At 45.7% G+C, this 21,533-nt stretch overlaps 2 protein-coding genes across 2 annotated transcripts in view; one reads left to right on the top strand and one right to left on the bottom strand.

Moving 5' to 3' along the window:
* Positions 1-813: 813 nt before the first annotated feature.
* On the top strand, positions 814-3,279 carry SP9 (Sp9 transcription factor). Its single transcript, XM_046657883.1, has 2 exons — positions 814-834; positions 1,846-3,279. Exons 1-2 carry the CDS (start codon positions 814-816, stop codon positions 3,277-3,279), a joined length of 1,455 nt encoding a protein of 484 aa, XP_046513839.1.
* Positions 3,280-13,293: 10,014 nt separating this feature from the next.
* Positions 13,294-21,533, bottom strand: part of CIR1 (corepressor interacting with RBPJ, CIR1) — a 38,061-nt gene continuing 29,821 nt past the window's right edge. Inside the window, exons 8-10 of the mRNA XM_046658681.1 lie at positions 16,741-16,847; positions 15,557-15,642; positions 13,294-14,347 (exon numbers count right to left, since the gene is read on the bottom strand). Of these exons, the coding sequence (XP_046514637.1) occupies positions 13,591-14,347; positions 15,557-15,642; positions 16,741-16,847 (950 nt within the window). The 3' untranslated portion in view covers positions 13,294-13,590. The remainder of the gene's footprint in view (positions 14,348-15,556; positions 15,643-16,740; positions 16,848-21,533) is intronic.

Genomic DNA, 21,533 nt, shown 5'->3' on the forward strand with positions numbered 1-21,533 from the left:
AGGAAAAGACGAGATGCAGCAGGCTCGAGGCCCTCCCAACAAGTCTGTGGGTATAAACCTGGACGGAGGCCTATTTCTCTCCTCTCGGAGGAGCTGTCCCTTCGCACCCTCTCCTCGATGTGACTCTGAGAGTAAAACTGAATCGAGTGGGATTAAGGAATTGAGTAGAAGACAACCGACAATGATGAAATCGCTAGCGAGAATGACGGACTCCAGCTGAAGTTGTGCTCCGCAGGAGAGAGCCTGGACACACAAAGTGAGCGTTGACATTTCCGTCTCCACTTGGGCCTTGCCGGCGCGGCCTCCGCCTCCGCGCCCCCTCCCCTCCTGCCTCCTTTCCCACAAGTGGGGAGTGGAGCAGGACTGTCAGTCCTAACTTGCATCATCTCGGGGTGGTTCGGAGGGGCTTGTGGCTTGGTCTCAACGGTACTTAAACCTAGCTTGGTGCATGTGTGTGTAAATTTTTAATTGCACTGTAATTTCTTCAGTCCCTGGCTCGCGACCCCCCCACCTCGCTAGCCGCCTTGACTGGCACGCGCCGGGAGCCCGGGCTCGGGCCCCTCGGCTCCTCTGATTGGCTGCGGGGCAGCTCCCGTCTGCTCTGCCTGCGCCCTCATTGGGCGAGAGGCGCAGCCAGCGGCACTTCAAAGCGGGTGCTCCCCGCACTTAGGCTGAGTTTAGCCGGCGGGAGCCCGGAGTCCGCTCGGCGCGAGCTCGGGGACGCGGGAGCCGCGCGGGACCCGAGCAGCTTTCCCGAACAGCCGCCAGGCTCAGCCCCGCTCCCGGCCCCGCCGCGCAGCCCAGGGACCTGCTATGGCCACGTCTATACTCGGGGTAAGTCGGAAGTGCGGCGACTCATTTGCTTGTTTTAACTGGAGTAATTTTTCGTTATGGCTTCTCCGGGTCCGCGGCTCCGGAGAAACTGTTGCTGCCGGACTGCAGCTTCAGCTTCTTGTAGCACTTTCCACATTTCCAGGACTTATTCTTTCCAAGTTATTGGAACCTAGGAGATACCTTTGTAAGAAAATGATTTGTTAAAAGTAAGTCCTTTTGTATTTGGTTTTAAAGAAAACCTAGAGGTTTCCTTTCTTCCCCTCGTGATTTATACCCCGTCCCCCCTGGCTTTGGGGATTGTTGCAATTACACGACAGTGGTGTTTCCAGAAAACAGCCTTAATCGTTTTGCAGTCCCTGTAGTCACGTTAACAATTACGCTTCTGCGGCTCCCCACTTTGCCTGTGACTTTGAAATTTATCTCTGGGTCTCTTCTCCGCGGATTCTTGTTTTCATAATCAGGTTACTTGTATGTGTGTGCAAACATTAAAAATAACGTTTTCTATTAAAAAAGAAAAGAGTCAAGTCTTAGCCACCCTTGGGAGGAGTGCCCCAAGTTTCCCCCGCCCTTGGGCGGCTGTTTCGGCCGTCTCCGCCCTCACCCGTGTTTGTTATCGATGTGTTTACCTTCGTGCTTCACCCCGAAGGGCGATTTGGGGGCTTCTGTGAGAGGAGCCGGTTGACGGCGAGCGGAAGGCGAGCACCCGAGTCTGGTTCTGGGCAAGGGTTGCAGCGACTGAGGCGGGGAGAACCGAGACATCTTTGATCTGTAGTCCCACTGAAGAACAACTTTCCAGCGCCAGGACCCTCCGCGCCCTTGCGATCCCTCTGCCCCGCGCGGGCGCGGCGCATCCTCGGCGAGAGCGCGGGGAGGAGGCGCGGGCCGGGGAGCCACGACCCCTCGGGACGAGACGCGGGGGGACGAGACTGCTCACGGGTGCACTTTGTGTCTTCCTCCCACTTCTTCCTGCCCTCCTCCTCCTTGCTCCCTCCCTCACCCCACCCACTCTAGGAAGAGCCGCGCTTCGGAACTACCCCGTTGGCCATGCTGGCGGCGACCTGCAACAAGATCGGCAACACGAGCCCGCTGACGACGCTGCCGGAGTCGAGCGCCTTCGCCAAGGGCGGCTTCCACCCCTGGAAGCGCTCCTCGTCCAGCTGCAATCTCGGCTCCAGCCTCTCGGGCTTCGCGGTGGCCACCGGCGGCCGCGGTTCGGGCGGCCTGGCGGGCGGCTCGGGCGCAGCCAACAGCGCCTTCTGCCTGGCCTCCACGTCCCCCACGTCGTCCGCTTTCAGCAGCGACTACGGCGGCCTCTTCTCCAACTCGGCGGCGGCCGCGGCGGCGGCGGCCGGGGTGTCCCCGCAGGAGGCGGGCGGCCAGTCGGCCTTCATCTCCAAGGTGCACACGACGGCGGCCGACGGCCTGTACCCGCGCGTGGGCATGGCGCACCCGTACGAGTCGTGGTACAAGTCGGGCTTCCACTCGACGCTGACGGCGGGCGAGGTGACCAACGGCGCGGCGTCGTCGTGGTGGGACGTGCACAGCAGCCCCGGCTCGTGGCTGGAGGTGCAGAACCCCGCCGGGGGGCTCCAGAGCTCGCTGCACTCGGGCGCCCCCCAGGCCTCGCTGCACTCGCAGCTCGGCACCTATAACCCCGACTTCAGCTCGCTCACGCACTCGGCCTTCAGCTCCACGGGCCTCGGCTCCTCGGCCGCAGCCGCCTCGCACTTGCTCTCCACCAGCCAGCACCTGCTGGCCCAGGACGGCTTCAAGCCGGTGCTGCCCTCCTACTCGGACTCCAGCGCCGCCGTGGCGGCCGCCGCCGCCAGCGCCATGATCTCGGGCGCCGCGGCCGCCGCCGCCGGGGGGAGCTCAGCGCGCTCCGCCCGCCGCTACTCGGGCCGCGCCACCTGCGACTGCCCCAACTGCCAGGAGGCCGAGCGGCTGGGCCCGGCCGGGGCGAGCCTGCGGCGCAAGGGCCTGCACAGCTGCCACATCCCGGGCTGCGGCAAGGTGTACGGCAAGACGTCGCACCTGAAGGCGCACCTGCGCTGGCACACGGGCGAGCGGCCCTTCGTGTGCAACTGGCTCTTCTGCGGCAAGCGCTTCACGCGCTCGGACGAGCTGCAGCGGCACCTGCGGACTCACACGGGCGAGAAGCGCTTCGCGTGTCCGGTGTGCAACAAGCGCTTCATGCGCAGCGACCACCTGAGCAAACACATTAAGACGCACAACGGGGGTGGCGGGGGCAAAAAGGGCAGCGACAGTGACACGGACGCCAGCAACCTGGAGACGCCCCGCTCCGAGTCCCCCGACCTCATCCTGCACGACTCTGGCGTCAGCGCCGCCCGGGCGGCGGCAGCGGCGGCAGCGGCAGCGGCGGCGGCGGCGGCGGCAGCCTCGGCGGGAGGCAAAGAAGCCGTGTCCGGCCCCAACGACTCTTAGAGGCCGGGCGAGAAGCGCGAGCGAGCGAGCGAGTCGAGAGACCGAGAGCGAGCGAGCGAGCGGGCACGGACGGGCGGGGGCTCCGGAGACGCCCCCGGGCCGCGCGAGGGCAGCAGCCCCGGCTCCCGGAACGCGGCTCGCCGGCCGCGCCGGGAGCTCCCCTCTGCCGTCCGAGCCCGGCCGGGGACCGAACGCGTGGTCCAGGAACAAAAGCGAACCATCCTCCGACACAAACACCACTTGAAAAACAGCACACACAGGCACACACACCCCGGAGACCTACAACCACAGGCACGCACACTCACGCGCGCGCGCACACGCATACACACCACTCGCACAAACTTCTCGAGCGAAGAGCAATACACAGAAACGCTCCCTCCTCCCCCACCGACCACCCCCCTCCGCTACTCTTCTCTTTCCTTTTCTCCAAAAACAAGCCACCACCCTGCAAAGGACTGTCAGAACATTTTAAAACAAACGGGACCTATACAAACAAACCCTTTGTGTGGATTATATTATATATAAAACGCTCCAAGTCCTGCTTGATATCTGCTTACAATGAAACTTTTTTTTTCCTAAAAAAGGAAGCATCAAAAAAGGCTTAAGGTGAGAAATTAAACTGGAAGTCTAGTGACAGTTTCTCTGTATTTCATAACATCTGTATAAATAGGGTTCAAAGGATTGTGTTCTCTTTTATTTTCTTGTAAATGTTCATTCGAATAGAGTTTTTTTGGTGAATTCCTGAAATTCAGGGAGTTTTTTTTTAAATTTTCTGATGCACTTTGTGAAAGTCAGTATATATGTAAAAGATATTTAAGATCTTGAGTTATCATTTCACTCACAAACACGTAAGTTAAGGTCATCTAAAGAAATTAAATGCGTTTATCTGTATGAAGAAAATCTTGACATATTTTCATTTTGGTATTATTAAAGGACTCTGAACAATACACTTCCTTTTTTAAAATCCTGTTCCCCTCTCAATAACCTTTATGTGGGTCGGCTTTTTTTGTTGGGAAAAAAATTCCCTTAATGTTAGTTTTAGGTAATGTAAGGTTTATGTGAGTTATAAAAGCCATAATACATATACGTTTTTGAGAAGTCAACATTATTTATTTGTATATCAACAGCGTGAATTAAATTGGGTTATAAGAATGTGTAGTTGTATTACTTAATGGGAGAGCTCTCAAAAATGTGACATTTTAAAACTCTCCAGCGCCTCAAAAGAAAGCAAAGGTCTTTGGCAGCTTTAACTGAGGAGGTGCCTACACCTCCCGGAGGGGTCAGACAAAACTCCAGTGGGTTTGTTTGTTTTTAAAAAAGCGATTTTAAAACAATCTGTGAAAGGAAAAAGCTTTTTAAAAGAAGTTTTTTAGCTCCCAAGTCTCTCTACATTGGGAGGCGACCCAGGGGAATAAATCGCTAGAGTCAATACCCCGGAAAAGACATTTCATGCCTAAATGAAAATCTTGTTAAATGTTATTAATTTTGACTTAGAGCACACAGCAGCCCCCTGTGCCTTGTATTCCCTTATTAGGGATTCATGTCTTATCAAATATCTAATTAATCTCCTAGACATCATTTGTTCTGGCCAACTTTATCTCAGCTGGTCCACGGGGAAAACTCCAAATATTCTCCGTGACAAAGCTCCCTTGAAGATCTTTTTAATTGTCTAAATTAACTGCACCAAATTTGCATGTCAAACGGTAAAGGGCAACCTGAGATAAAATGTAAACGTTTTAAAAGCCCCCAAACTAAGCACTTGATTTGATAACTAGGCTTTTTAATGTTATGGAAGACAACTGCTCCTTTCCTTTTCAAAGACGGCTGATCTATGCAAATAGTGAATTGGAAATGCCTAGGTCCCCGCGCAGTCAAATGGCCCTCGCAGGTTATTTGAATATCAGTGGCGCTGCTTCTGAAAAGGTTCAAGGATGCTCTCTGACTTCTTTGTGATTACTCAGTGCGGCGTCTTATTCTGAAGAAAAAAAACTCAGGAATAATTAAAGGCTGGGATCAGGCCTGGGAACACATTTGGGACAGGAATCTCATTTAGACAGTCTCTTTCAAAATAAGGCACAGTTAAATTGACCAGAAGGCAATTATTGAAATGAAAATTATTTTCACTCTCTTTGTCTTCTGACCACCAACTTAACAGCCCCAGTTTAAAAGAGAGGGAGAGACGAAAAGAAAATTGGTAAATGAGATAATTTCGCAATTCAAAAAAAAATGTTCATTTAGAAAATAAAGTACATATTTACAGAATAAAAATATTTCTAAAAGGCTCCCCACACAATAGGAAGTACAAGCAAAGTCAGCCCCCAAGGAAAATTTTTTTTCATGACTATCCGTCTCGAAAACTTGAATGAAGCTTTTGATTTTGGGGAAGAAAAAATAAATTGTTGTTATTAACACAATCCACAAAATGTTTCCCCGCAAACTCTGCCCTGAAAAGCCAAGTAACAAAGTAGCGATTAGCATGGAGTGACGGTCCCCAGAGGCGTTTGCAGCTTGAGGTCCCGTGGCTTCTTCCCTCTCCTCGTTCTGGCGATCCCCCAGCCTCGGCTGCCCCGCTCTTCTCCCTCGGGTTTTTCTTTTCTTTGGCCATTTTCTCTCCTCGCTCAAACAGTTCATAACCGGGCCCCCCACCGCACCCCCGCGCGCCTCCCGGTTCGGGTCTGTCCTCTGCAGACACTGGCGGTCTGCGTCCGCGCCGGGGGCTCCGGGCCGAGGCGCTGGCGGCCGAGAGGGTGCCCGGCACGCTGCGGGCTGGGGCCGCGCCGCGGAGCCGATGGTGTGCTGGGGTTCCCGCGGAAGGAGGGCGCCCAGGCGTCTGTCGCAGGCAGCTTTGTTTCTCGTGGATAATAAAGGCAGATCAAAGGGCCTGGCCGGGCAGGTCCCGCTCGCCGCGCCGCTCCCTCCGCGGCCCAGTGATCAAGGCCTCTGCGCGCTGCCCCTGCCCCGCGGGTCAGCGGCCGTCCATCACCGCGGCTCCCGGGAGCGCCGGGCGGAGGCCCGGGCCCGAGCGGCCGGCGGGGAGACCAGACCTCGGGGCTCCTGAACCCGGAGGCCGCGAGGGCCCTGCCGCCGGGCCGAAACCCACAGGCGAAAACAGACCCCTAGGGGCCCCCAGGGGCGCGGGGAAACCTTGACCTGAGCGGGGCGACCAGGCGAGGCCGAGCCACTTGGGGAGAGCGTGCGTGCGAGGAGGAGAGAGCCCACGGACGAGGGGACGAGGTCGGTCTCCCCGGGGCCACCTCGGGGCTCCGGGGCCCGGGAGGAGCGGCAGGCCGCGGCCAGGGGTCAGGGCGCAGACGAGGGCAGCGGCCTGGGGGCCGGCCTGGGGCTGGGGGCGCGGGGCCCCTCTCCGGCCCGGGTGAGAGCAAGTGCGATTTCGTTTCAGCCGGTTTCTCCAGCGTTTCCTGTTCTCCAGCTCCCCGCGCAGCCGAGGAACCGAGACCGAGGGGTCCTCAGGCCCTGCGCCTCCCCAGCCCCAATCCACGCCGCCCCGGGCGGTTTCCTTCTTTGATTCTACTTTTTTCCCCTTGGAGTGATTAGGATCCTACCTAAGGAGGAAAAAGAAAAAAAAAAAAGAGGAAGATGTTCTTTCCTCAAAGAGGGAAAACATTATTTGGACGATTAGATTGTGCACCTGAATGGCATGTCTGGACATTCCGTCAAATCCTTATAAGTGGTGTAAAAGGGAATTTCTTTTTATTCAGATGGAAACTTTATTTATTTTAACTCTAATCTTATTTGCATCTATTATCTGTATTCACCAAGGCACTCTCCCACTACAAAAATGCAGATGAAGTAAATCTCACATAAATCCCGCCCATTTGTGTAATTGGTACACTAAGTGTTTATTTTAAGTGAGAATAATTTAGCTACAAATTTTCTTAAGGAATAACATTCTTAACACATTAAAAAAACTGAAAACTCTGATTTGCTTTTATGTTTGACAGTCGCTCTTGATTCCCTTAAGAGGAGCCCGGCAAGTGCGGCTCGCTGGCGCCATCTAGAGCTCCGGGCCGGGAAGGCCGCGCTGGCCGCTCGGCTCGCCGCCGCCGGCGCGGGGAGACCGGCGTTTGCCCGGAGCGGCAACGACCCAGCGAAACGAGCAAAGAAAAGCGAGTTTTTGTGTTCCCGGGGGGATGAGCCCCACTCTTGGGGAACACTGCTTAGCAATGGCCGGTATTACTGCTCCCAGGGAAGGAGGTCGTTTCTGGGACATGCTAACTGAAAATCCAAACAAAACCAAAATAACGTCCTGTCTGGCCCTAGTCTTAGAATTCTCGCATTTAACATCCCTTTCAAGGCAACTTCAGGGTCTCTCAGCTCAAAGTGGAGCACGCTGGGCGCTGTCGACGGCGACGTGAACACCGGGATGGGCACCTGGCCTTGGGCGCGGCCTCCCGCGCGCTCTTCGCCCAACAACCCGGGATCCGAGGGCTCGCGGTCGGCGAGGCCCGCGTGGACCATCCGGGACCGACTGGGACCAAGCTGACTAAACCGGGCAACCAGGCCGTCCCGCCTCCCCAGACCCCCTTTGCAGGGGAGGGAAGCGAGGGACCCGCAGCTTCCACCAGCCCGGCCCGGGGATGGCCGACGCGTCCTCGCGCCTTGGGGCCGTGGTCCAGGCCGCCGTCGCCCCCACGGCGGGTGCCGGGGTTGCGGGGCAGGCCGGGCCGGGAGGGGCGCGCGGGGCCCCCGAGGGCGCCCAGAAGCCCCGAAACACCTCACCCCAGCCCCTCTCGAGGGGTCCGCACTCCCTGGCGGCGCAAACCCACCCCTTTTGTCCCCACTTTTCCCCTCCGAAACCCGAATCTAAAATCGGATAGCAGTTGGGGGCGTTGACCAATTTTCTCTCCTCTCTGTGCGTCGCCCTCCCCCCGGCGCCCCTTTCCCTCCTCTTCCCAGTCCACCACCCCACCCCTTCTCTTCAGACGTGGTGCAGTGGCTTCTTCCCCTCCTTCCTTGTCCCCCCACCCCCAGCGCGTTTATTGTATTTTAATCTCAAAAGCTACACCTCCAAATCCCGCGCCCGCGGCAGCGGAGGCACCGTCACCCGCAGCAGCGAGGACTGGCCCTGGCACCCGGGCGCCCGGCTCCCCGATCTCGCGCCGGGGAAACGGCGTGCGTTTCCGGGAACTCGCAGCCACCTTTGCAGCGGATAACTCGGCTGGGTTTGTATTTGCTGTTTTAATACAAACCCCGCCACACTGCCTATTTCAAAGATGTGCTAATTACTACTTGGATAGCAGGGCGCAAAGTCCTTGTCCATTTCCCAGTACAAAGTAGGTTGCTAGAAAATTTGAAATTGCCTTTCAGCCTAAAGCTGCCTTACCTGAATGTCATAATTACAGTAATTATGTACATCCAAATTACATGCTAATTAAATTAGAATCAAATCGTTCTAAATCGAAATCAAATGAGGTAGTGAAGAATTAATCAATGACAACATAAATAGAGAGCTTCCTTCAGAGATATTTATTGTAACGATCCAAGGAGGAATTTGATCTGAAAAAGTCACCTGTTTATTTACTTTCAAATTAGTAATCAGTTATTATCCCTTCTCCATAATTTTAACCGTTCAGTGTTATTTACCCCCCACCCTTTCCAGACGCTGGAGTTTATAGAAATATGTATGAGGTAAATATATACAGACATGCCTACCCTATATGTTATTGATATAAATATATACAGTGTGTTTGCAGCTCCAGTCAAGGAGAAGGTTTCAGAATGTCCGTGGGGACACATCCTTCCAGGGCCTGTTCGCAGTGTCCCAGGAAAGAAAAACACCTAAGTTTTTAGGTTTTCCAACACCCTTGCACTCTCTTCCTTTGGAAATTCATACGAGGGATTTGCATGGTTTTGCAAACATCTAACCATTTCTGGGTGACTCATATATAAAAGAAATGTAAAGTGATGAGGATCTCTCCCAGCCCGTTTTCTGCTTGCAGATTGCTGGCGAGAGTTGACATTTTCATTTTTTGCCCCGGGAGCGAGAGATGAGCATCGAAGTCTAAAGCGCCCTCTTCACCTGTGGAGCCCGAACGACGAGAGAAACTCACTCGCGTCCCTAACAGCTGCCGGCGAGTCCGCCCTCCGACCTGCGCAGGCGAAACGCGCCCGAGGCCCGGCGAGCTCAGGCGGGAACTGGCAGGCGAGGGTGCGCGGCGGCCCCGGCGCGCCGGTCCCCAGGGCGCAGCTCTGTGGCCCGCAGCCCGGCAGAGTGGCCCGGGAATTTCCTCAGGGTGGGCCACTGGCGTGGGGCGGGGGGAACCGGTGCTGCGAGCGAATCCGGACCCTTTCCCGTTCATTTTGTGGGTGGGGAGTCCAGCGGCCTCTTCGCGTGGGGGGCGCATCTTCTAGGAGAGGGATGCGCCCCCTAATTCTCAGCCTTTCCGTTTCGGTTGGAGGTGCCTTCAGAAGGTTGCCGGACGCGTGTTTAGAAGGAAAGCACCACAGTTTGCAGGGCTGGCGTCGCCTCTGGGGACGGAAAGGGGCAACCCCGGCTCGGGACTCACTCCATCACCCTAGTCCAGCCCACTTCCGGCTTCCTTGGGTTTAGGGCGAAGTCCTTGGAAGCCCCGCTCTGGCCAGCTCCCGAGCCCCCGGGCCTCCACTTCTGCCCACCGCCTCAGAATGGGCCTTCGAGCAGAAGGGCCGGGGGTTTTCCGAGTCTGCGAGTCGGGGAAAGGCGGCTCACAGGCAGTTTGGGCCAGTGGGTGCATCTCTTTCCACTGCAAGCAGCCCCCTGCGTTTCAGGCCGCACGGCGCTTCCCGCTTACTGTTAGGTTCTGAGGGTGATGTTAAGTGTGGCGTGAAGGGAGGAGAAAGTGGGAATGTGACAGGAGTACTGGCTTCCTTTTCCGTCAGCAGGAAACGGGTTTTAGGAGCCTTATCAGGAGAGCCCTCGGTTGCCATTGCATTTCCCAAACCTTATCGTTCTCTCGGTTTTATTTGTTCCTCAAAACTTTTAAAAATCATTTCTCCTTTTTGATCCAAAAAAACAAAACAAAACAAAACAAAACAAAAAACCGCTCCCAAGGCCTGCAGCTATTGCATGCCTTTATCTCTTTTCAAGAAATGGTAGCTACCAAGGTTTTCTTTTCAGATTACCCAAGTAAGACTTCTTAATCTCCTTCAGCTACTAAGGCTAAACTGCAGCCTTCTCCCCGGTCTTAAGCACGGAGTGTGGAGCAGGCGGCCTCACTCGGCGGCCTCCACCCGCGTTTGGTCCAGTGGGCGTTAGGACAGGAGGAGAGCGACACGGCTCAGGTGCATGCTGACATCTTTGCGCTTCAGTGCTAAAGCGTGTTAAGCGTTCTGTGATTAAAACTGGGAAACATCGCGCTCCCAGCCGCGTGGACGGATCTGACTCACTGTCAGCAAGCGGTCTCAGGAAAGGACGGCAAGAAAGGTCCCTCCAAGCCTTTCAGATAAAAAGCTTTCTTCCGATTAAAACCGTATGTTTCAAAACAAGGTCTCCGTTTCCCATTTCAAGGTAAGCAGACCTGCCGCTAGGCTGCAGCAACCTCTGCCTGTTTTGGCACATTTATTAAATGAAATTATAACTAACTTACCACATGAAGATTCAGATAAAGAAACAAGTCCTAACCTAGTAACCTGATCTTTCCTGGCCATTTGTAAATCGACAGCACCTCCTACAGGAATTAATTTGCTAGTGTTAAATTATGTTAAATGTTAGACCAGGGAAGACGGAAGGAGGGGGCCCCCAAAATGTCTCCGATGTCTGCCAATGCAGTTCCCCACCCGTGCACAAACAAATGTCACTACCCATACCCAGATTTCTTTAAAAGAATTTTCTATTAAGGGTAAGAAGAGTGATAAATATTCGTCTTTTCCAGTGGTTTTCTAAAAAGTCTTGTCGAGGACTTTTGTTTCTTGATTCATAAATTCATTAAATTTGGAGGACACTTCTTTGGCTCTCAGTACTTAAGGGCCTGTCTACACATACAACTAAACATCCTTTTTATTATGAATTTTATCTCTGGTTTCTACCTTATATTTCAAACGCAGAAGTAGAATTAGATGTCTAAGATTTTTGTTTAAAAAATCACTTTCAGTTCCTTTTACCTGTGTCATTAGCGTATGCAGAACAAGTAAGGTGAGTCTCTTTAAGGCTGTCACCATGTTGTGATTCTATGTGCAGATGCCTTCCTTCAGGTTTAAGTTTGCTAAGTTGGAACGCTAGCCCCGTGGGGCTGTCTACCACCTTTGGGTGACCAAGGCTGAAAGCCAAACAGAAAGTCAACGTCTTCCCTAATTATGTGGGAATTTTTCTCACCATTGCATGGAGAATAACATTCGGGTTATGGGTAGCACTTTATAGTTTCTCAGTCTTAACAATGAAGGGTAATTAACCCAGAGAGTTAAAAAAATTCTTATGGTCCTTATAAAGCTAAAAGTGGACTACAACATTTGTGAAAGTCAAATGAAAAAAGTATCTGAAATGATAATGTATTTCTATAACTCATTTTTAATTACAGGAGGCATTTCAACATTTCTCTTCATGAACACTGTATTGGTTCAGAAACCCTTTAAGGCAGTAAGTATTGCACAGGTTTTGACATTATAAAAATTATAAAGTCTAAAAAGGCATAAGATAGAAAATAATCAGTGCAACACTGATGAACTCAAGGTGTAAATTAGCAGTCTTTATCAATTTCAAATGCATGCTTTCTTTTTTTAAATGAAGAAGGAAAGGGATCTTTAAGGTGCACTGTATGTTATAAAAAAATACTGCAGAAGGAATTCAGTTCTTCCCCCTCAACTCTCTTAAAAATCTAAATAATTAAAGGCTTGTTTATGCCTTTAGTTAGCTGCTTCTAAATCAGAGGACATTTATGTGTGTCCACATACAAGACAAAGACATATATATCAGACTACAAGGAGTCGTTTTACTTAATTCCTCTTTCAAACTTATTTACTTTTTTATGGAATTTATGAAATTATGACTACTAACCCTCAAACCAACTAATCCATATTTGTATTGTATTAAATAAGTTGTTTTTAAAATGTGGAACCCTGATAAAAATACTTGTGTCTGTGATATTTAGTATGTACTTTTTGGAATTGCATGTTACTTGTAATTTGTACTAAGTAATTTTTTGTATAGTTTTCCTTTACCATATCCTTTGAAACACAAGGGAGAATCTGCGGCTAAATTTAAACATGTGTTATATACTTTAACTAATGAAATATATCTAAATAGTTTACATTGGTCCATTTGTGACATTACATAAATGCTTAAGCTTTAGAAGTAAAATCTTTAGTAGCTGTATGCCAGTAGCAGAAAGGACATCCGCGTCACGTAGAAGAACCTTTTAAAGACGGACACATCCCAACCCCTGGAGCCTGTGAATATGTTAGGTTATCTGGCAACAGGGATTTCAGGTTGCAGATAGAATTAAGGTTGCTAATCAGTTGATTCTAAAATAGGGAGATGGATTCTCCTGGTGGGCCCAATGTAATCACAAAGGTCCTTAGAAGTGGAAGAGGGATGCAGAATGTCAGAGTGTCAGAGTGATTAGATGTGAGGACTTGACTCGACTTTGTTAGTTTTGAAGATGGAAGGACGGGGCTAGGAGCCAAGGAATGCAGGTGGCCTTTGGCAGCTGGACTAGCCAAAGAGATTTCCCCCTGGAGCTTCCAGAGAGAACCAACCCTGCTGACACCTTGATTTTAGCCCAGTGAAACCCATTTCAGACTTCTGATCTCCAGAACTGTATAATACATTTGTGTTGTTTTAAGTCTGAGGTAATTTGTTATCGCAGCATAGGAAATTAATACATCATCCAAATGTGAACAGCTTACTCTGTAGAACAAAACATCTGAAGGGAGTTCAAGTCTTAAAGAAATACTGATCAAATCATTACTTAATTCATATTAGTGAATTTCAACAATGATTACCGTTTGCTTTAAGTAAATTCAAGTCTTAAAAGTAATAAATTTGAATTGAAAAAAGTAATGAAAATTAATTTATACCCATTCAATGTACTGTTACTCTTTTAATGATGTTTCAGAACAAAGAAAATGTCACAGAGTTACATGGGATTTTTATCTAGTATAGGGCACAAGAGACATTATCAACAGAAAATATTTTTACAGTCCCCAAATGGATTACTTACAAATATTTGCAAATTTCACCCTTTGGGACTTATGTAGTTTTGTACTTGATATGACTATTTACAGAGATGGAAAATTAAAATAGCGCTTTTTTATTAGAAAGACAATAGTACATAACTTAGCCCTTGCTAAAGGTTCAATAAGAAAGTGGAGATCTTTTTATTCCCAGGTAGTTGTCAGATACAGTCTCTCCCTCATTCTCTCTCTACTCCTGCTTCGCTCTCTTTGGGTTACTCTAGTACGCTTCTCTCCTGCCTTCTCTCTCTGTAGTTTTTCTCCTCTGTATGGATCTGCGCCATGGCTTCTTGTGTCATGTCCTCTATTCCGCTCTTCACTGGGGCTTCGCTGTGACTGCTTTCTTGTGTCTCTTGGCTTGTAACTGCTGTGACTTTGGCTCCGGCTTCTCCTACTCCTCTCATCCCTGCTCCGGCTTCTCCGACTCTTCTCATCCCTGCTCCGGCTCCTGCTGCTCCTCTCATTTCTCTCAGATCCTCTCTTCTCGGGGCCATGGTTGTGGCTTTTGCTCTTTCTGTCAGAATCACAATGGCTCCCTCTGCTATTCTCCCCAGAACTCTCTTGTTTTAAAAACCTAGACTTTTCCTTGTTCTCGTGACTGCTAGAAAGTTCTTCGTAAAGTTTTCTCTTCTTAGACTTGTCCTTCTCTTCAGAATCACCGTTGTTAATCCCTGAACACTTGCTTTTCTTTCTTTTCTTCTTATGTATTTTCTTTTCTTTGTTGTCACTCTCACTGCTGCTTTCTGAAGTCTCGCTAGAAGAGGAGGAGGATGAGGATGAGGAAGAAGAGGAAGAAGACGATTTGTTTTTATGTTTTTTGTGTTTACTTCTGCTCTTCTGAAGCTTTTTCTTTTTTCTATCTTTTTTCTTTTTTTTTTTCTTCTCAAGTCGATCCAATTTTCTGTTATTGGGAAAAAACAGTTAACAGATTACGTAAAAAGTCTTTTCATCAACAAAGTTCTAAATAGACAATATATTTAATTAGAAGCTATTAAAAGTGATATTCAAACATAAACACATTCTTTATTAAATGACCAATCATTTTCTTTTAAATTATGAGTCACATATACATTGTTTAAATAAAAAAATTAAATGCATTAAGTCAATTCTCTCACTATACTTTCCTCAATAGTAATGATTATTAAAAAAAAAACCTCACTAAATCAGAATTTGAAATTATTTAGCACTCTAAATAAATGGTCTTCCTGATCTAAAGAAAGGTTTGTAACGTTAGTTGGACCTAGTGCAAACTCAAATATATAGCTATAATCAGATGAAAAATTAATTTTATCTATGCACTATTTTAAAGTATGGAAATATTAATCAATATATTATCAAAATGCAAGATCATATTCTCCAGAAATTCTGAATAAGAATACACTTTACATTTTTTATACTTTTTTGGTTATATAAAATAAAATAAAATAATCACTAGTTTTCAACAATTGTGTGAATTTATAAATAATTAGGACAATTCTATTAAGGCATTCTGAATTTCTAAAAGGGACTGCACATTCTCAGAAGAGTAACAAGTTTATAAGATATGTCTGAATTGCTCTGAAATAAAAATGTCTTCACTGGGCTCTGTCCAGCCATTCTCAAAACTCCACAGACTGAAATATCGTGAGCTCCCTCTATTGGACTCAGCAGACATTTCTCGGATTCTTTAATTCTTTAATCCAGGGTCTGTTTAACAAGATTCATATTTGCTTTGTAAACTTAAGCATTTTCCAGCATTCCTCATAAAATCTTACAAAATGTAAAAAGAGTAATACATGGCCCCACAATATTTTCTAAGAACAAACTGTGTGCAAAGGTATACACAAATCTATTATGAAAAGTAAAACCTACAAATAAATCTATTTCCAAATTAAATGTTCTGAAAAGTGTGATGGTTTTGTGGTGTAATCTGTGTATATAATCTTATATTCATTTTCATGTTACTAAAGTGAGACAAATTATATTATTATAGCTGAAGAATAAAACAATAAATAAATCTAACGCATGGTTTAAGCACCTTCATGAGCTCCTAGGATCAGAGATGAATATGATACTAAGATGAAACATAAGACAAAATGTTGAATCCATTAAATATATACTTGAAAATTACCTGAGAAGTTTCTGCTTCTGTTTGGTGGTTAGTGACTTTAAAAATTCGACTTCTGGATCTTCTTCCCCCTCACTTGCAACATATTCCTGAATCAACAAAGACATCATTCAATTGCTAGATTTCAAGACAAATAGTTAACAGACAGGAAAGAAAATATTTACAAGTAAGACATTTTGTATTAGAGACATACCGCAGATGAGTAGGACATTTTGGATTGGGACGTGGGGGGAGGTAATTAAAACATTTTTTGTGGTCTACCTGCTATGGAGGATCACAAGGCACTAAGAGGATAAGATGACTGCTCTGCCAGCATTAACAAACCAGCAGGAAGAGGATGACAGAGAAAGAGAGACAAAACATTTACAGCATGGCTTCTACTCTCTATCTCTTGAGTTTGAATTTAAACACTTGAGGGCTTAAATATTTTATTTTTAGTTTAATGAAATATTAAAACCAAGAAGATCATGAACTTTATGGGAAGGCCAAAACATCCACAATTTTAGCCTTTTTAATTTCAACAGTACATTATCAAATACATATCAAATAGTACAAATATATGGTTATACGGATACACGCACAGTCCCCAGCAGTGTTGGAAAAGCAATGTGCCTCTTTTCAGAGCAGCACAGGTTTATACCAGTGGGAGCCTGGGTATTAGTCTCATGTCCCTAAACAGACACATGACCAGAGGGAAATCATCCCACTTCTCTGGGCTCCAGCATCCTCATAAAATAAAATAAATGGTTTGCATTAGGATATCTACAACCCTTCAAACTCAACCATTTTCTGGATCTATGTACAGTTTAATAAATTAAACGTTTAAAATATTTTCTGTAATTTTTAGGGGTGCTTTTATACACTTACCATTGGTTCTATTTAGGGTCACTTCAGGGGTAAGTTAGCAGGAAGGAAACAATAACAACCTCATCACCAGTTCAGTTAGGTATTTTATCCACATCAACCCAGAGAAGCAGTTTCATTTATTAAAATATAGGTTTAAAAACAATTTCTCATTTAGGTTAAAATAATAAAGAAGCAAAATCAAAATACATTTTAGGCATTTTCTTGGCCCTATCATGCTTTCCTATGGATATATGCATATTGGAAAACATTAAGTAGCAATTCACAAGCAATCACATTTAGATTTATAGACATTTTCAGCTTACTGATAAAAAGATCATTACCTGTGATGGATCATTTGCGGTCAAGTTTCTCCCCAGTACATTTCGTTTCAGTGCAAACCCACTGTTTCTCATCTCCGCTATTAGCTCCGAGGGGTGCATCGATGGCCCTGTTCACAAAAATCACAGTTTGAATGTATCATTTATATCTCTCTACCTTTTTCGGACTCCACAGTAGGAATGCAGTTGAAGCTTTGTTAAGTAAAATCACAGCTAAATCAACTCAATAATCTTCTGCTGAGCAAATAATCAGATATGATTTTCTAAAACAGCAGTCTGGAGATTCAGAATAGAAAATAATTGCATTTTTCCTTACGTGCTAGGGGATTCTCTTCTTATGTAACTTTGTCATATTGGAAAAGATACATTTAAATGTTATCTGCTCGGCAGTTTTTAGTATAAAATCAAAGCAAAATGATAAAAAACTGCAATTAAACCTTAAATATTCTCTCAGTAAGAATTCAATATAAGAGAGATATTTTAAAGGTACACGGGCAATTTATTATTCTACTTTCCAATTTAAAATTCCTCACTCTTATTTATCAAATCCCAATACTGAATACATTGCTACGTGGTTGCTGACAATCAACAAAACACACACACACGCGCGCGGGCGCACATGTACATGCCATGGGTAACCATCAAGTACTTAATCTCCCACACACACATATATATATATATGCAGAGTTTGAAATTTCTAGTTATTAGTTTGGGGTTGGTGACAAGCCATTTCTAGTTATTAGTTTGAGGTAGGCTGGCAGTAAGTGTGTACGTGTTATATTTTCCACAAACGTCAGTTGCCACTTTCATAAAATCCCAAACTGAAAAGTGAGCTTCTTTTTGGTCACAAAGTATGTACTAAAACAATATGAACTAAAGACAGACATAATTAAAAAACAAATCTTTTTAACATTTGAGCCCTTTCCTCAAACATTTGTAAGGTAGGAGTCTCTCCTCTTTCTTTCGTATACTTCAGTTTCATTTTGTTTTCCCTGTAGGTAGCAAATAATGACAATATTTCATGGAAGCTATTTAAAGCTTCTGGCCTAATTCATCTACCCTGGCTTAAATGAACCATACTGGCCAATGCAGCTGGAATATAAGGAAGAATAAGACAGTTCCTGCCAACGAGAAATTCATAAGGGAGGGTGGGGAGTAGAGAAACACTCAGAAACTGATTCCCTAGTTTGTCGATTAAATACTTCATCTACTTCATCTACTTCTTTCTCTTTTCACTGTTTCATCTTTTTTTTTTTTAACCACTTATTTGCATGTTTCTTACATGTTACCATGGAAAACAAAAGGCTTTTAACAAAATTCAAATCTGTCACTTGTCAACAGCATTTTTGGCAAAAAGTTCGGTAAAAGTTCTGGTGTACGTTAGTTAATGTCTTTTGTTGGAGTCTATGGGCTTTACCATTCTGTTCACATTACCAAGAACAACTGGACGCTGGCTCTAGGGATTAGGGAGATAGGGAAGAACTGCCTGTCCTGGAGCAGGGGAAGTTATTAGTAACGCGACACTTTAATTTACTGGGGGGAAAAGCCTTATTTAGTGAAAACAAAACAAACATCATAAAGCAGCATCTTTATTTCATTGATATTGATATTTTAGTTTAAAACAATGTAGGATCTTTGATATGTTTTTTTCTTTTATACAAGATATTTAATGCCTACAGATTACTTTAATGACCTTTTAATTATTCAGCTTGGTTGATAATGTTAAAATAAAAATTGAATTTCAAATATTAATACTGGTTGCCTCTAAATGGTATTAAAAGTACTAATGCAATTAACACTTTTAAATTGACTACAGAATGTTCACTTTGGTGGCTTCTCAAATTTCACACGTAGGAACAATTTTATAAGGTAGAAAATGTCTTCTCTGAAGTGTCAAAACTACATTTCTTTGTCAATAACTTTTTAGGTGTCAAATGAATTCAGAAAGCAAACATGCTAAAAATTAGGATAAAAACCACTCCAGTAAAGGGCCGATGAGCTTGGCCATTATGATGAGAGGTTACCAATTGGATCAAAAGATGAGTCATTTTAACAAGATGTTTTAGAAAACATGCTTTTTTACATTGTCATTACAGTACTTCCAACTACTTCAAGAAAACGATCTCTCTTTCCTCAGTCTGACAGAGATTATACAGATTATGAAACAAATGTTACCTTTTAGCATTTATATTTCTCTAAGACCTCAACTGAACTCTACAGTACACACGCTTAGCACACACTTCCACATTGTAAGACTGTCAATACAGTGCTTAATGAAGAACCTGACAGACAGTACTCAATCCACAGTAATCATTATTCTTACTGGTACCTATACAACTTTTATGATTATTTTGATACAGTCTTCATAATTAAACAAATGCTCTTAGTAATATTTTTCAAAATCCAGTCTTATTCACATATTTTTGTATATGTAAACCTTCTCCTTCTTTTTTTTTCTTCTTCTTCTTCTCCTCAAAGCCCCCAGTACATAGCTGTATATCCTAGCTGTAGGTCCTTCTAGCTGTGCAATGTGGGACGCCCCCTCAGCATGGCTTGATGAAGGGTGCCATGTCCACGCCCAGGATCCGAACCGGTGAAACCCCGGGCGGCTGAAGTGCAGTGTGCAAACTCAACCACTCGGCCACTGGGCCAGCCCCTAAACCTTCTCCTTCTATCATCAAAAATTCTGAGTTTAGAAGACATGACACACCAGGTTTAATTAAGATATATTTAGCAAGGTCTCTTTATATTTTCATGTTTTGTGACAGTGGCTATGCAGAGTTAAATTGACAGAACAGCTCTCTGAGAACTCAAAATTTAGTTGATATAATAGATTATATAGATATGTTGAAAAAATAGATATTACAAATATGTTCAAATGCCAATTGACTACTTCTCTATATGGTGCCTTAGTAATTTAAATTACAGCTGGAGTTGGGGCTCGGAAATGTTTGATGTGCTCTTAAATTTGCTATGCAGAATAATTCTAGAGAATTCAGAAAAAGGCGTTTGTTTTAAAATGTAGATTTGTGAGGGCTCCTTTCTAGATCATCTCAGCCAGGCTGGCTTAAGCCTCCACAGCATGAAAATGTTTCAACCTAGGAAAGCCGGTCCACTAACGGAACGGTTTTCAACACTCACTAATTCTGCAAGCTTCCTTTGCCGCGATGTGAACAAGCGTCAAGATGCTGACTGTGACTATGGTGCTCAGGCTTCTGTCCTGACCAGACCGAGACTATCTCCTACCGGAAAACGCCATGAAGTCAGTGTCTCAGGAAAAAAGAATTCTCAGAAGGCGAAGCACATTATTCAAAATTATGTTTGTGAAGGGTTTAATCTATTCATTAAAAGCATTCACTTTCATAGAATTAAGCAAAGGCAATGGAAGGTAAAAAATGTTCCGTAGTAAAATAGGTATTTTATTAGAGAATAATATGAGAAGTCGGAAGTGCTGGCTACGAGGAAGGCCGTGTCACTGACTTCACAAGTAGAGGACAGCAGTCCCAGGTGAATCTCACAAACGGCACAGGAGGAAGACCAAGGCCGAGGCAAAGATGTTGATGTTACACTGCTGGCATTAGGTCCACCTGCTCTTTCGAAGGACAGGTGTATCTTCCATTCAAAGTTTATCACTCTTTTCAAACAAAGCATCACCTTCTACAATTTTATGGTATTCAGTGGGAGAAGTGAGGGCACTGAGTTGTACGTTAGGTAAGGCTGTATTAGAAATGCCTTTCCCGGGGCCGGCCCCGTGGCTGAGTGGTTAAGTTCGTGTGCTCCGCTTCAGCAGTCCAGGGTTTCGCCAGTTCGGATCCTGGGCGCGGACATGGCACCGCTCACCAGACCATGCTGAGGCGGCGTCCCACGTGCCACAGCTAGAAGGACTCACAACTAAAATATACAACTATGTACTGGGGGGCTTTGGGGAGAAGAAAAAATAAAAAATAAATAAAATCTTTAAAAAAAAAGAAAAAAGGAAAAAAAAAGAAACGCCTTTCCCTCCTTCCCCCAAATTTAACACATTAATTTAATTTACAGAATGCTACTGTTAGCTGAAATAGCTATTCCTAAAGTGAATTTGGTTTTGTTTGCTACTACAGTGATCAATTTTTTTCCTTCTCATTGTGTGTATTTTAACTTTATACTATGGAATACTTCAAACCTAGAGAGAATAATGTAATAAACCCTATGTACTCAACACACAGCTTTGACAATTATCAATATTTTGTCATTCTTGTTTTATCTATTACCTCCAACTCTCTTTGTTTCTTTTTCTATAGAGTATTTGAAATAAAATCTCAGATATCACTTTGGTATGTAAATCACCAACAAATCAGGACTATTTCTTAAAATAAAACCATAACTCCTTTATTACGCCTATCAATACTGACAGTTTTAAAATGTCATCTAACACCAAGTCAACATTCAGATCTCCCCAAGCATCTCAAAGCTGTCTTTTACAGTCGGCTTGTTCAGATTAGGACCCAAACAAGGCCCAGACGTTGCATTTGGTTCATGTATCTCTCAAGTCTCTCTCTAAACTGAGGTATAACTGACATACACCTTAAGTCTCTTTTAGTCTAAAGAATTTAGCAGCCTCCCCCAGCCCCACTATTGCTATTCATTTGTTGAAGGAACTGGGTCATTTGTCCTACAGAGTTTCCCACATTCTGGATAGTGATGTCATTTAATGTGTTCTTCAAGCCCTTGTGTTCCCCGTAAATTGGTAGGTCGATCTAAAGGCTCACTATTAAACTATTTTGGAATTTTGTGCCACATACTTTGGGGGAATATAT

This window comes from Equus quagga, chromosome 4 (assembly GCF_021613505.1).
Source record: "Equus quagga isolate Etosha38 chromosome 4, UCLA_HA_Equagga_1.0, whole genome shotgun sequence".
Classification (NCBI taxonomy): Eukaryota; Metazoa; Chordata; class Mammalia; order Perissodactyla; family Equidae; genus Equus; species Equus quagga.